At 40.0% G+C, this 16,281-nt stretch overlaps 1 protein-coding gene across 2 annotated transcripts in view; it reads right to left on the bottom strand.

The window, feature by feature from the left end:
* KLHL1 (kelch like family member 1) overlaps positions 1-16,281 on the bottom strand; it is a 193,982-nt gene that overhangs the window by 148,180 nt on the left and 29,521 nt on the right. For both annotated transcript variants that reach the window (XM_060769401.2, XM_060769402.2), the window contains exon 2: positions 3,965-4,147. In XM_060769401.2, the coding sequence (XP_060625384.2) occupies positions 3,965-4,147 (183 nt within the window). The remainder of the gene's footprint in view (positions 1-3,964; positions 4,148-16,281) is intronic.

Raw genomic sequence — 16,281 nt, 5'->3', positions numbered from 1 at the left:
TCCTATTCCTTTCCCTGTTCCCTATTTTTACATCACCTAGCTTGATGAAAGGTTCAGAAAAAGCTGTGAACCATTTTAGCTCATTCTAACAAAACTCTGTCCAATTATGAATTTTGATTTCATTTCCTAACTATTAGGTCCCACCCAGTGACATCCAATGGTCATTGCTACTAAGAAACATTAAGATTATTTTGAGAAACAACAGACTGTAATCAGCCATTTCCTTTAAATAAAAGATAAACATATGTAGAGTAATTAGTCAGCAAAATTAATAATTAATCCATATTTACTCGAGTCTAATGTACCATTGAATGTAATACACACTTCAATTTTGAGGTGGACATTACCAAAAAAAGAGATTTTCTAAAGAAAGAAGGAAAAGCAGTGTCCTTCTGGCAGGCGGAAAGCGATGTCACTTCTTCCTTCTTTAGAAAAGGGGCACCGTTTCTCCTTCATTTTCGACGAAGGAGAAATGGCTTGTGGTAGGAAGAGGCGCCGTTTCTCCTTCACCTTTCTATCTCAGGACCTAAAGAAGTAGTTTTAGAGCCCTCTGGCATCACCCCAGGCCAATGGTCACACGCTTATAGGTACAGTTTCAGATAGGCCAAAAAAACAAAAGAGGGGAGCGTTGCAGGGGCAAAAATGCTTACCATTTCCCAAACAACAAGCAAAATTTATACTGCACTGGAGGCAGGAGAATCCAAATGGAAGTTAAAGACGGTAGATGGAGCTAATAAACCGCCTATCTCTACCCCAAACAACTTGTGTGGTGGTGCATTGCACCTAACATCATAAATACTTGTCCCTTCTCCAATGGGTACTAACAAAAGTGGGCCCAATTCATGCATGGAGTAGCAATCTACTAAATGCAGACTGTGCCCACATAAAATGTTCCTACTCTCTTTATAATGTTACAGGAATCTTCTTTCATTTGTGTTACCACAGACTAATAACAACAGCTCTGAAAGCTTTTATATCAGGAGTCTGAACATTCTATGTGCTGTGGAAGGCAAGCAATCAGACACCCATGGATACAGTGCTATTTGACATTTTCCAGATGACTGTACAGACTCTGTAGCAAGTTTGGCTAAAACACATTTTCAAGATATGATCACTTTGGTACAGTCAACACCACACTATAATTGTTAGAAGCAAAGTGGCATCAGCAAATCTATAAAGTGATTAGTGAAAAAGGAATCTAGGTAATGTCTGTCCTTTGTTAGGTGCAACTTCCTTTGCTTTATGTACTCAAGCATTTTGCTTGAGTATTTTGTCACATCCCCCTTCTCTCAAAAAGCTAGATAGTTTCTTTGTTCCATTTGTCTGAAATGAAAGCACCCAAGGGGAACTGACCCAAATAATGGATACTAGCTTTGTTCACACCCACACTTGAGAGTCAGCTTTTAGGGATTATATGGCAGTGTAGATTCAGGGCCCATCCACAGGCCTTTAAACCAAAACCTGTCTAGGATTTACCAGAGGCATCCAAAAAATGCCTCTGATAAAACTGAAATAATTTGGAATGGAGCAGAGTTTACCTGCTTTGTTCAGAATTAATTAGACACCCCCATTAGATTTGGGCCTTCCTGAAAGGACCAACCAGAACTACCCGGGGGTGAGTCCTCATTTGCCATCTTGCACATTTTGGGCTCCTAGATGGTGCCCACCCCTCCCCCCAAAACCGCATTGGGAGGAGAGAGCGAGGAGCAATTTTCCTCCTCACCTCCTCCGTAATCTGCCAGGAGGACTGAAGGACCATGTTAATGGCAGCCCGGGAAGGATTTTAACATTTAAGGCCATTTTCGAGGAACTTTGGGGTGGCTGGATCTAGACACACACACACCAGGAAAGCCCAGGATTGGGGTGGGCTGAGGATGGAAATTCATGCCAAAGTGGTTTTTTTAAACCTGCTTTGGCACAGATTTTGGAGCTGTCTGGTAGCACCTTCAGATAATTCAGTTCGAAGCAGATAATGTGGATTAACCACTTTGATAATCTGTATTATAAGGCAATGTAGAAGAGGCCTTAGGAATGTCTTACCATAATTTCAAATATTTACAATAACCTGTTTATTTGATCTGTATAGTTAATATAGTCAGTGTAAAATAGAAATGGCAAGTGTTCTTCAAGATAGCAGTACTGATTTGCTTGATCAATGAATTGACTGCATCATCTAGCTCTCTGCAGTGCTTTAGCCCAAGAATATACTCTCAATGGCTTTCCCTTGTGAATGAATACACTGCACTTTGAATTTAAATGTGTGTACTTTTTATTTTTAAGTATGCTCTGGAAGTTATCTCTGTGAACTTTATTAAAAGCACACTGCAAAATATAAATCAATGTCACATTTAGAATGTTATTGCTGTTGCCACCTGTGTTTTAGTGGGATGAGAATAGAGAGTCTATTGTGAGAGTACTATTAGCATTTTAATGAATGTGTAGAAGAGCCCTCAAATGCTTCTGTTGGTCCTGACACACAAAGAGGTAAGTCTAGATGCAGAAGAGGGAGTTTTCTTGGTAGCTACTCCCAAGCTATAGAAATCTCTTCTAAAGGTACATCTAGACTGTAGCATTAATGTGGTTTTACCCACTTTAACTGCAATGGTTAAATGCTATGGAATCATGAGATTTACAGTTTTACAATTTCTTCAGTGTTCTCTGCTAAAAAGTGCTGGTGACTAATCAAATTACAACTCCAAATATTCTATAGCATTGAGCATGTAGATAAAATGATATCAAATTGCATTAATTCTGTATTGGGATGTCAAACTCATTTTTATCTAGAGCCACATCAGCCTTATGGTTGCCTTCATAGGATCACTGAATCCATGGATGGAGAATATGATACAGAGTGTCATATATATATATATATATATATATATATATATATATATATATACTGTATATATATATATATATAGAGAGAGAGAGAGAGAGATCTATGCTCTTTAGTTTTTACCTAATTTGGATCCCCAAATCTTATTGAATAACAACTCCCATCACTTTTGATTGTCTGCCATGTGGCCTGGGGGTAATGCGAGCAGTGCTTGTGGCTTTGAGGTTGGAGAAAGGTTAAAGAACATTTTAAAGTCAGACATCATATCCCCAAACCTTGTATTTAAATTCAAAACCCACTATCCTGACTAAAAAGAACAAACTGTGGCTTTCCAGATGTTACTGTATAATAACTCCTGATGATGTCTTAATGAGGAAGAATATACAAGTTGTAGCTCAGAATCTAAAGTGCCACATAAAATGACATAGTGGGCCATATACTGCTCACAGACCTTGAGTTTGACACATGTGGTGTAGATGCACACCAGGAGAGGTGATGTTGACTTCCTACTTTATCCTTTCAGCAGCAGACAAAATGCAAGCCCTAAGAAAGGCCTGCCGAAAAAAAGAGGCTTTAATGAGTGCCATGTTATTTTTTCATCATGTTTTTCAGATGGATTTCAAAAAATGTTTTGTTGGAATGTGCCTTTAAATTGCCTTCAGCAACAAGTGATACTGGCATTGAGTTTTCTGGCAAGATTTATTTGAAGATGTTTCCCATTGCCTTTTTCTTAGACTGAGAGAGTGTGGCCTGATTAACCAGGAGTTTCCCATGGCTGCGTAGTCATGCAAAGTCTGGACTCCCAGTGTCCTAATCCAACACTCAAACCACTATAGCACATGGGGCTATAATTTGCTGTTTATTCTAACCATTGCAAATCACATTGAGAACACTTTCTGAGGTCTGTGGAAAAGGCATACTAAAGATAAAATGATCTTTATACATTTTTAACATACATACATACACACACACACACATAGTATCAACAAAATATTATTTAAGTGATAACAGTACATTTTTAACCAACACATGCCTGTCAGACTGTGACACAATCACAATTTATTTACAGAATGCCAACATAATTTAGATATTATTTCATTAAGATAAACACTGTAACTAAGCACCCACCTATGTGCAGGTATTTTACGGTTTCCAGCAATCAAAATAACATCACAGAGTTGCTGTTGTTTCAAGTAACTCTCCATCTTCCTGAAGGTTTGTTCTGCATGATGTACAGCCTGATAAAACTCTTCAGAACTATTAGGATCCATATCATACTGAGGTTGCAAAGGGAGGCTGGCTGGTGACAACCTGTATGCCCAAACAGGAGGAGAAGAACATGGAGAAAAGAGATGTTACTATATGCCTGAAAAAAAGAAGTCATTTAAGCATGTAAACTATTAGAGAAATTTCAACATGCCCTTTCTCATTTTCCCAACAGAAAAAAGAGTTTTGTAAGTCAAATCATATCCAGAATGGTTATAATACTAGCGAGAAATATATCTGCATCTAAGACATTATCTTAATCTAAAATAACATGGAATTAAAACTTTTAGTGATTATTATTACTGATTCAAAAATGCTAGTGATTACATAAAGATCAATTGCTCTAATCCATGAACTCATGCAAGCAGGAAAGCATATAGATATGATAGAAACTGTCTCCAAACTATCCATGACAGACTAGTGAAAATTAAAGCAGTTATGTTTGAGTCTTCTGCAATGCAATTGCTCTTCACTCTTCAACTTTTCTTTCTCACTTGTTTCTCTCTTTCTAACCCCCAATTTTCTTTCAGTCTGTGACATCTTCACCTGGGTTAGAAACCCACCCTGATTGTTTTCCTATTTCTCTCAGCTTTGTAGGATAACAGGAAAGCTTTCTACAATTCTAAACAGGGTTTTCCTTTGTTGTCCGGGTAAAACGCTAGGGTAGGAAGGGAAGGGTAGCAATGACCATGCCCAGCCATGCTGACACCAAATTGGCATAGCTGAGCTGTGTGGCCACCACCACCCTACGAATGAGATTAAGTTTTCCACCCACATATGTGGCACGAACTACATTTTTAATCCAATAGGGATAGCATTTTGCCCCTAAATAAAATAAAATAAAATAAAAATTGCCCCTAAAAGAGAAGCTTTAAACTTAGATTTTCCCCATCTTTCTTACAGAGAAACATACATTTCCTCATGCAAGAAAATGCAGAAAGCCATCATTTTGTAACACAAGTTTTGGCTATTTTCATGTTTATAGCTGAGAGCTATTGCTTTTATGCTTTCATAATAATATGTCTGCACAATGTGTATGTGCATATTTAGCACACATGCAGGTGGTTTTTAACTTTCCAAAGCCCCTTATGTGCTAAACACACTCAAAGTCAATATCAGTAGAAGATTTCTTTATACTTTATCTTCAAAACTAACAGTAGCTATACATGAAATGAAAGGTTAGCCAAGTTTTCCATAGGTGAACAAACATCTTTGTTACTCTTCTAGAGACATCCTAAACATGTCTTCCAAATGCTTTAAGGAGATTTTTTGTTACCAGCCTCTGCTTTTCTTGTGATTTTCATTTTGGTGACCAAATTTATATCCTTTGTTAACATGCTGGAGTTAGCTGTTTTCCTCTCTCTCTCTCTCTCTCTCTCTCTCTCTCTCTCTCTCTCGTCTGTTCTTATGTGCTACATAATGAATTCAAAGCAAACTCACACAAGCTAGATCAGACTATCAAAGGAGTTACTTTGTCAAAGTTTGCCTGTGCAACTGTATAATAAAGGCAAGTTTCAGAATACCTGTACTGAATTTAGCAAACTAGAATGAAACAACAGAGATTGCAGCACTTCGGTGAACTCCAAGTGAATACCTTACTACAACAAATTCTAGAGCTCAGTCTATTATACTGTCCTATATCCCACTACTTTTTTTCTTCTGCATAGTGCAAGGTGTGATTCACAAAGGACTTCTTCACAGCATGTTGGTATGCTCCTCAAAGATTTCCTTCAAGTAACTCATTCTAGGATCAGAAGCATTCAGTCAAAAGGTAGTCCTATCTAAAGCTGTGTGTGTTAGAAAATCACAATTTCATTCCATAATTGACTCCCTGCACAATTTGTTTAGATAAAAGGTCCATCTGTAGACTAAGCTTTGAGATGGTAACAGAACTGAGAGATAAAACTACAGCATCTATGAAAAACAGCTGCAAAATAAACACACAAATTCAGTACCAGCATTCTTAACATGGAAACTTATCTTGAATCATAACTGTAAGGTTCAAACCCTCTAAGGGTCCTTCTACACATGCACTAAAACCTGGAAGAAAATGGAATAAAAGTTGTGTGTGTGACTAAATGACATTTTGTGAAAGTGCAGGCAGAATCAGGCTAACAGCTGAAAAGCACATATTTAAAAGGTGTGCTTAAAACCCGATTCTAGCCAAAAATGTGCATCATAACATGAATGTATATCCCTGAAATCATGGAAAACATGCAACACCCTTCTGATCCCCATGTATGGACTGCTCCAGCACACATACACATTTTAAAAGCCCGAAACAGCTGATCATGCTGTCAAAAAATGGAGCCATGGACACACAGGGGACTAAACAGAAGCAGAGTTGGAAAGCAATTATAATATTAAACAGAGTTTGAATTTACAGTTGGGTAAAGAGAGAGAGTGTATATTTAGATCTCCACATGAGCACAAATGAGGTCCAGCACATCTTGAAGATATTTTTTTAAAAAACTTGCACCGGATGTCCCCCATCCTTCTTACGTATTTGTAACATCTGCTAGAGAGGAAAGTGTGAGACTGGCAGGGGAGCATTTCTGGAGACTGGCAGGTCTGTGTCTGGACTTGCTATCAGGTCCCAGAATTTTTAAACCTACTTTTTAACCCACTTTTTACCCACATTTTGCCACTGTGTGGAAGTGCCCTTGGCCAAATCCTTACTGCATGCTGGCTAGCACCACTATATAAAAGCATATTTTAAAAAACCATGTCTCTGTTCTTTCTTCCATCTTTTCTTTCTTTCTTGATTTGGCTTCAACTTCTCTTTTATCCATTTGACTGTACACTCTCACTTCTATCATCAAATCATTTCTCAATTGTTAGTCATATGTTCAATATTTTGTTTTTCAGGGCTCACATTCCAGGCTATCAGTTCTCATCCTCTTGTCTTCCTAAAGGTTTGTTTTCTTTCCAACTTCAAATCATCATAACGGAAGTATCTGCCACCATCTCTCACCTGATTGCTGCTCACAATCCTTTTCTTCCTCTCAATCTATGCACCTTCACTTTTAGGATGGTCCATGGACTCCTGAAGTTCACTAGTAACATTGCCTTTAATTAATGTGGCTCATACATAATCCAGGAAAGATTAGGAAAAACAATGGGAAGGTATGCTAGGCTGTAATATCAGTAAGTTTTTGTCGATTGTCATCAGTTCTTAAGTAGACTATGACATAGCTGAGGTTGTAGATTAGGAAACCAATTGTCAAGTTACACTCAGGATGAACTAACTCACACTCAAACTGCCTCCTCCATGGCCATTCAATGGTTGGTGGAAAAACGGGGTTGCAAAAGCATTAGGATATTCCCTATAGTTATATACAAAATACAAAAGATGTATTTATCCTTTTGTTTCTGACCATAGGAAGATAGTCAGATGGTTCTCTAACAACTCTGATACTCCACCAGTCACTAAATGAGCATGGAGGGGCCTCACTAAAGAAAAGTGAGTCTTCCAAGGGATGTGATCTTTGTATAGGAGAACTTGTGAAGTTTTCTCTTTGCAACAACAAAAATTAGTATTCAAATGTAAATTGCAGTTGTTCATATGTATGTCACAACTATCCAATATCCACTATCCAATATAAAGCAGTCACTTATTTTACTATGTATACATTTTTCTCTTTTAGATTGATGTATGTAGGCACCGCAATGTTAAACAACAGCCTGGTGGTTTTTGAGAAAGTATATTTATTTCCTTTTCAGAACAACAGTACACATTGCTAAATAAATTTTGACTTAGAGCTGAATAAACCATATGTCTCAGAAAGCAACAGGTTTTCCTGACAGCTATATGAAATCTGTTTGGAGAGTTCATCAAGGAAGATACATTGTATAAAAAACAGAGACTTTTTCTGAAACCATCTGTCATATTACATATGTGAAAAATCATATATCAGAATATTTTTTAAATTTTATAATATATTAAAAGATAAGGAGTTCCACCTTAAAATAATATTAAAGACAACAAAAAACATAGTTTAACAATGAAACCATATACCTAGAGCACTGGTGAAGCCTCTTTCTCTGGAATATCTTCAAAATGATGCTGGACAGTTACCAGCTGCAGATGTTTCAGCTGGAGATCCTGCATTGAGCAGAGAATGAGACTCGATACCCCATGGGATCCCTTCAAACTCTAGTTCAATGTGGATTTTATCATGGATTTGTTCATTTTGGGGAGCACAATAACTTTAGAATATTTCAGTACACTTTTATGTGTTTAATTGGTTTGAAAAGATGATGGAAAAGCAGAAATGGACCCTCCACCTTCAACTCCTAAACACATAAAACCATTCTAAAGTATTAACAGAACCACCACTTTTATATTGTGTTTATTGAACAAATTATATTTTCCCAGTTTCCCCTGGGTTTCTGTACCAAGCCAAATGCCAGGCTTTCCTTCAGGGGGTGGCTAGATGCCTCCTCTACCCCCACCTCCTGACGCATCATTTTTGTGCATCAGGAGTACTCTTTGGAGGGGCCTGTGCTGCGGGCGAGGGTGGCTGGAGGGGCACCATCCCACTGCTTCAGACTCCAGGGGCCCAAACATGGCCCCAGGATGGCTTTGGGCAGGCCCGTAGCCAGGATTTTGATTCAGGGGGGGGGGGGCTGAGTCTGATTGAAAGAGGGTCTACCCTAGCAAACATTTTGTATCGTTACCCCAATACCCCCATGCATATGGGATATATTGAGTGTGGTAATCATATCATGATATGAATAAACATAACAGTTTAAATAATGCACCAGTCAGGCCTTCTCGTGGACCACCATGAGAATACCTGGCTGTGGGGCTTGCAGAAGCAGTCCTGGGAGTAAATTCCCACAGGTCCAGCAACTGCAAAGATCCAGACCTTATCTTTAAGGTCCGGATCTTTGCAGGTATCAAATTAAACCAGAGTAAACTGGGAAATCAAATCACTCCAGGTTAACCTGGAGCATCATTTGGGTACCTCAGGTTAATCCCATGTAGAAGGTTTTAGAGTTTCTTTCTCTGTAGGTTTTAAAGAAGAGGTTGGATGCCCATTTGTTGGGGTTGCTACGATTCTGTGTTCCTGCATGGCAGGGGGTTGGATTGGATGACCCTTGCAGTCTCATCCAAACCTATGATTCAATTATTTTCTCAGGTCCTACCTACACTGCCATATAAATAATAATATAAAATCGACATTATCTGCTTTATATATTAGTCTACACTGTCATATAATGCAGTTCAAAGCAGAAAACCCAAATTTTATATGACAGTATAGATGAGGCTTCAGGAAGAAAAAGACTTATTTCAGTCAAATCCACTTAATAGTCCCAACTAGAAAAAGCCCACTATATGAACAGAGTTTACACAAATGTTCAATTCCCATATTTCCAGTGATTCATTGGTTCTTCTTCAGTTAGAACTATCGACAGAATTAGATTTAAAATGGCAAGTAATTTTGAGATTTGTTTGAGGTGTTTTGGCATATTATTTATGAAGAGGTAATTAGTTCTGATTGTATAATCCTCTAGCTGGTTTTTAATCCAATCTATTATGTTTTTGAAGTCTTTTTACTGATTTTATTTGCTTGTTTTAACTAAAGAGAATAAAAATAGAAGAGGATATAAGGATATTATATAAACAAACATTCAGTACCACCTATATATTTCTTCAAAGCTTTTATTTTACCTAAGTTTAAAGGGGAAAAATGTGCTATTTTGACTTCATAAGGAAAAGGCAAATCTACTAATCTAAGTGAAAATGGAGGAACTAAGGGTACATCAACACAGTAAAATTAATACAGTTTTACATCACCTTAACTGCCATGGCTCCATGCTGGGAAATCCTGTGAGTAATAGTTTTACAAGGTCTTTAGTTTCTTTACCATAGAGTGCTAGTACCTCACCAAACTACAAATCCCAGGATTCCATAGCATTAGCTTGCAACAATTAAGAATTAAAGAATTAAACTACATTAAAATGCCCCATTTTGCTACTTTATTTCATGCCTTGGACAGAGCCTGCTGTGTGCCATCACACGATGCATGGTGGGCACTGCCAACTTTCCTCCCAAAGGTTAAACTTGCCAGTGGGGGATTGGCCGAGTGGATCTTGAAGATTATAAATGCCTCATTGCAACAGGGTTATATTCCATCGAGCCTGAAAAGTACAATTGTGAGACCGTTGTTTAAAAAGGCATTCCTAGATTCCTAGGTCCTGAACAACTACCAGCCTATCTCTAACCTCCCCTTCCTGGGCAAGGTTCTAGAATGAGTGGTTGCCTCCCAGCTCCAGGGATTCTTGGACGACACTGATTATCTAGATCCATCGCAGTCTGGTTTTAGACCTGGCCATGGCACTTGGTGGATGACCTCCGAAGAGAACTTGACAGGGGGAGTGTGTTCCTGTTGGTTCTCCTGGATATCTCAGCGGCTTTTGATGCCATTGATCATGGTATCCTTCTGAGGCGGCTTTCCGGAATGGGTCTTGGGGGCATTGTTTTGCAGTGGCTCCGCTCCTTCCCAGAGGGTCACTCCCAGTTGGTGAAGCTGGGGGGATAACTGCTCGCACCCGTGGCGTTTGATCTGTGGGGTTCCACAAGGTTCCATTCTATCCCACATGCTTTTTAATATCTACATGAAACCACTGGGTGAGGTCATCCAGAGTTTTGGAGTTGGGTGCCATCTGCCCTCCTGGTCAGTCGTGGGGCCAATCGGGGTATTGGGTGGCAACCTGTGCTCGACGGGGTTACACTCCCCCTGAGGGCGCAGGTCCATAGCTTGGGGGTCCTCCTGGACGCAACGCTGTCACTTGATGCTCAGGTGTTGGCGGTGACTAGGAGGGCCTTTACACAACTTAAACTCGTGTGCCAGCTGCGACCATACCTCATGAAGTCTGACTTGGCCAGCGTGGTCCACGCCTTGGTTACACCCAGATTGGACTATTGCAATACTCGCTACGTGAGGCTGCCCTTGAAGACGGCCCGGAAGCTCCAACTGGTACAACAGGTGGCAGCCAGACTCCTTACTAGAGCAAACTATAGGGAGCATACAACACCGCTTTTAAAACTGCTTCCCTGGCTGCCGATAAGTTGCCGAGCCAAATTCAAGGTGCAGGTCATGGCCTATACGGTTTGGGCCCCACCTGTCTTTGCGATCGCATCTCCCTCTATGAACCAGCGCGAACTTTAAGATCTTCCGGGGAGGCCCTCCTTTTGCTCCCACCACCGTCACAAGAATGGTTGGTGGGGACGAGAGAGAGGGCCTTCTAGGTGGTGGCCCTCGCTCTGGAATGCCCTTCCTAGAGAAATAAGACAGGCCTCATCCCTCCCCTCCTTTCGTAAGAGCCTGAAGACCTGGTGGTTTAAACAAACCTTTGAGAATGACTAGTTCTAGCTCAGCCCCAGATACCGTTGAAATTGGCCATATCTTCTTCTACCAATTACCCAGGTCACTCTCTTCTGTTAGACCCTGGAAATGTACAGCCATAGACTCTACCTAATTTCCCGGGCCCTCTAAAATCTCAGTAGCCTGGCCCAGCCTTTTAAACTGTCTTGATCAGACATGATTCTTTTAAATATATGTGCTATTGTGGTTTTAATGCTTATATTGTCTTGTAAATTTTATGTTTATGCTGGTTTTTTCTTGTATGTACTGTTTATGTTTACTTGGAAACTGCTCTGAGTCACCTTGGGGAGATAGAGCGGTATATAAATAAAATGTTGTTGTTGTTGTTGGAGACCAAGTGCTGAAAAATGCTTTGCCCCCTACCACAGGGAGAAAAATCCCCAAACTCTATGTAATGGCAAAACAGGTGGTAGGGCAATGCACATTGCCGTCCTTTCTACCATCTGATATGGGAGGGAAAAGGTGCCAATGCACCTTCTCCTGTGCCCTTCACATGATTTTTTGTTCTCCATCTAAAACCCACATTTTGTGCTTTCTAGAAGCAGCCTGGATTGCTAACCTTTCTAAAACAGGTTTTAATTTTTTGGTTTGTTTACTTTAAAAACATTTCTGATTTACTAATAGAAAGAAGCAGCATAAATAAGGCGGTGGCATTTCAATTTATTTAAATTTCTACATTTATTTCTATTTATTTCATTCTGCACCCTATCTTTTAATAAAACATATCCACATTGGCCAAAAACAGTAAACTCCAACACATACTAAAATGTTTAGTAATATATAAAAAATCAAATGAGAAAACTGAAGCAATAAAACATATAGAAACAAAGCATTTTTAAATGTTCATACTACATGTCTTAAAAAATGCCTTGCCTACCACAAAAATGGCATTGACAAGGGGACTAAATGAGCTCCTCTCAGTAGGGAATTCTAAAATCTAAACAAAGACACCAAGGATACAATTTCAGGAATTTGCTTTATTGTGGAGCTAATACATGGAGCTAATTGCTTCTTCCTTCACAGGTTGTGACAGATGAGCCAGGATAGTTCCCCTAATGTTAAATTACCATATTTCTCCTTGAAACATTAAGGCTAGGCCCCATCTACACTAACCATTTTGGGCTCATCCACAGGCCCCCAAATGCACGAGCTCTCATGCTTTTACCAGAGACGTCCAAACATCTCTGTTTCACTTGCTTCATCGCCGCCAGCTCCCTGGAGTACCAGGGGGCTGATTTGGCACTGATTTGTGAAATAGACATTCGGGAGTGATTATGTCAACTGCTCTAGCAATCTCCTTGTTCCAGAAGTCTGCCAGAGATTTGATAGAATCACCTACCAAAGTGGCAGGATAATCTCAAAGGGCCATCTGGAATCTGTCTGGATTCATAAGCTTCCTGGGGTGGGCCATCCTAATTGGTCCTCCACCCTTGCAGAGGCTTAGAGCCCCAGTAAGTTTAAACCTGACCAGGTAGCTATTGGTCCATGACAAAGAAACTGTAGATAATGCCTCCACAATACCATCACCATCATCTCATCCTGAACAGAAGACCATGTCTAAAGTGTGTCCAGCACTATGGGTTGGGACAGAAACCATTTGAGACAAACCCATGGCTTTCATGGTGGCCATGAATTCCTGAGCCGCTCCCAACAGGGCTGTTTTGGCACAATTAGCCGTTGGGACTCCAAGACCACTCCAGCTAGCTCAGGCAGGAAGATTGTTGAACAGTGGGGTGGGCAGTACACCAACAGAATCCCTGTTCTGTCTCAGCTGCTCATCCTTAGGTAGCCACATGCAAAAGTTGTCGCCTGTGGGACAGGGCACCTAGTCAGGTGGATGGAATCTTGATAGACTACTGTGACTCCTCCTTTCAGGTCCTGCTGTTGCGCAAAGAAACCTTGTGGGAAACGTTGGGAGAGATTTTCCCCCCTCTCCTTCAGGTCTCTGTAATGCAAGCTAGATTGGTATGCTCATCCAGGATCAAATCCTGAATGGCTATTATTTTACCATTAGCCAAATTGGCATTAAGAAGCAGGATTTTCAGCCTGGGGGTCCTGCTACATTGGTTACCTAAACTATTTGTGGTCAGAGATAGGCCAGAGGCAACAATAATACTTCTGTGCTCCCTGGGCCATCTCCTCCTCCCACCTCTCCTACTGCTCTGAAGCACTGTGGAACACCTCCATGCCCCTCATAGCACTTTGCCCCTCCTTCAATTTTGACCGGCTCTTGGTTGAAGCAAGGTGGCAATATTGCTCAGTCCCTATATAATTTTAGGGTACCACACTCTCCATCCCCCCCCCCGTTTCCTCCCCCATTCTCCCCCTCCTTTAAAACCCTCCCAGGTTACCTATGCCCCCAAAAACCCAAAAGTCATCTGAAGCAAATTTGGGTGGGGTAATAAGATTGAGATCTTGGGGGGGGGGGTGGAGAGTGTGGTAGAAGTCGCTTGGGTGGTGGGGAAGGTAACCTCCTTCTAATGACCATAAGGAACCCAGCCATATTTATAAAGGTCCTAAAACATACAGATCTTGTAATAACATAAGTGGGATTGTGCAGAGGCCCAAAGCCCCAAGTCTGCCTGATTTGCAGGCATGTCTAGTTTGCTAGAGCCAGGTTGAGGCTCTATGCAGTGCCCGATGGAAGACAAAGAGATCACAACAATCATCTAGCCGCAGGGGCATCTGATGGAAGCCTGAATCCTGCACCTACAAGGATAATAACGCATTAGAGTTCTAATGTGCATGTCCCTGTTTTCCATTTGGCAGGTTTACTTCTGCAGAATTCGGGAAATTGTATTTAAGGGTGCACCATTTGGAATTTTCAGCCAGATAGGTCCTTGGCTTTCCCAGAATTTTACAGGAGCCAGCCGGGCAATTGGGAAACATAGATCAGTGCTTTAGAACTCTAATGTGATATTGTCCCAGAATCCAGACTTTTTCCTGCATTCAGGCAGTGCAAACACCCGCTGCTGATTCCTATACCTCCCGCATAATTCTGGGGTTTTTAGTTTAGGGAGGAGCCTTCAACAGCCTCACTAAACTGCAGAAGACAGAAACTGGATTTTTAAGTAGTTTTTTTCTCTAGTGTGATGAAGTAGTCTATTTGCACATGATATGTCAACAACCATCCCACTCAGCCCAGAATTAGGTATCCCACCCTGCCCCACACAATGAGATTGGCAAAGTAACCCAGAGGAGGAGGGTTCATTCCTCCTAGGCTCCTTTGCCGGTCATATGAATGAAACCAGAAAGAGAGGCTGCATGCCATATGGTCATTGTAGCTGGCAGCCACTAGGAAGGTGGCATTTGGACCCTTGCCCAGTGGCAACAACCTGGATTTGGTATGGCTAAGTACTGCAGATATCCTCCCACCATGAAGGTGGCTCAGGTTGCCATTGCTGGGCCACATTGTGGACCAGAACTGATATTTTCAATGCTGGTTCCAATTCATACAATGTCTCTGGGTAGAAACACCCCTAGTTCTCCCTTTTCAGGCAGGCAAGAACAGGCCTGCCCTTTCCTCTCTGTGACAGCCCTCCCTATTTTCTAAATTTTATTAATATGTTTATGTGTTTTATGTTTTAATTATTGTGTGATTTAAGTTAGATTTTGTTGTATATTTATTATTATTATTATTATTATTATATTCTGTTTTCTGGGAAAGGGGCTGGGATATACACAAAGCTTATTATTATTATTACTATTATTATTATTATTATTATTATTATTATTATTATTATTATTATTATTTTGTATCATCTGAAAATCTGATAATTATTCCCACCCTGTCATTTAAATCACTGATAAAATACTGAAGATTATTGACCTCAGGACAGAACCCTCTGACAATCCATTAGATACCACCTTCCAATTTTAAACACAGTCACTGATGACAACTCTTTTAGCATGCTTTTACAGCCAATTATAGACAAGTGTTTTTATTGTCTATTTCACATTTAGACAGTTGTAACCCTGTCAAATGCTTTGCTGAAATCCAGTTAAATGACTTCCACTGCTGATCACTATATTGTCATCAAGATATCTGCGTGGATAGACTCATGGATCATGCATTCTCATATCATTTCTGGTATTGAGGTCAGGCTGCTTGGCTGATAGTTTCCTGGATATAATTTTTTTGCTTTTTGTGAAGAGAGAAACAAAGGATCAGGCACCTTGCCCATTGCCCAAGAAGTCAGAGACATTGTGAAGGGAAAATGCAAAATGATATTGTTCAGAGCCAAAAAGAAGTGAAATCTCAATACACGAGAGACAAAACCCTTCAAACAGCTAAAGGTAGAAAAGAAGCAAAAGTAAAATGTGTCCGAAATAGGATCAGAATATTGAATGCAACTGTTCTTCAACTTATATACAGGACAAAGAAAACTATTGTAATAGTTAAATCAGAGAAGTAGAAGAAAACAAAATATATGATAACCTAAGAAATCAAAGGGGAATTTAAACTAGAACAATTTGACCAGCAAGAGAACAGGCTACATGATGAAAACAATTTTTTTTAAAAAATGGATGGAAACAATACACTGCAGAACAATATAAAAGAGATGAAAAGATGATTGATTCATTTGAAGACAAACCATTTGAAGATGAATATTTATCCTGTGTCATCTTTACAGTTATGTGATGTAAGTCATTCTTCCCATTTTATTGATGAGATTGAAAATCCAGGATATGGGTTTTCAAGGTTATTCTATTAAATAAAGTCTGAAACAGGACTTTACACAAGATAACACTATTTCTCATAATATATTGGTATGATCTGTCTCA

The sequence above is a fragment of the Anolis sagrei genome, chromosome 3, assembly GCF_037176765.1.
Source record: "Anolis sagrei isolate rAnoSag1 chromosome 3, rAnoSag1.mat, whole genome shotgun sequence".
In the NCBI taxonomy this organism is placed as follows: Eukaryota; Metazoa; Chordata; class Lepidosauria; order Squamata; family Dactyloidae; genus Anolis; species Anolis sagrei.
This window is presented reverse-complemented; position numbering and strand designations above follow the sequence as displayed.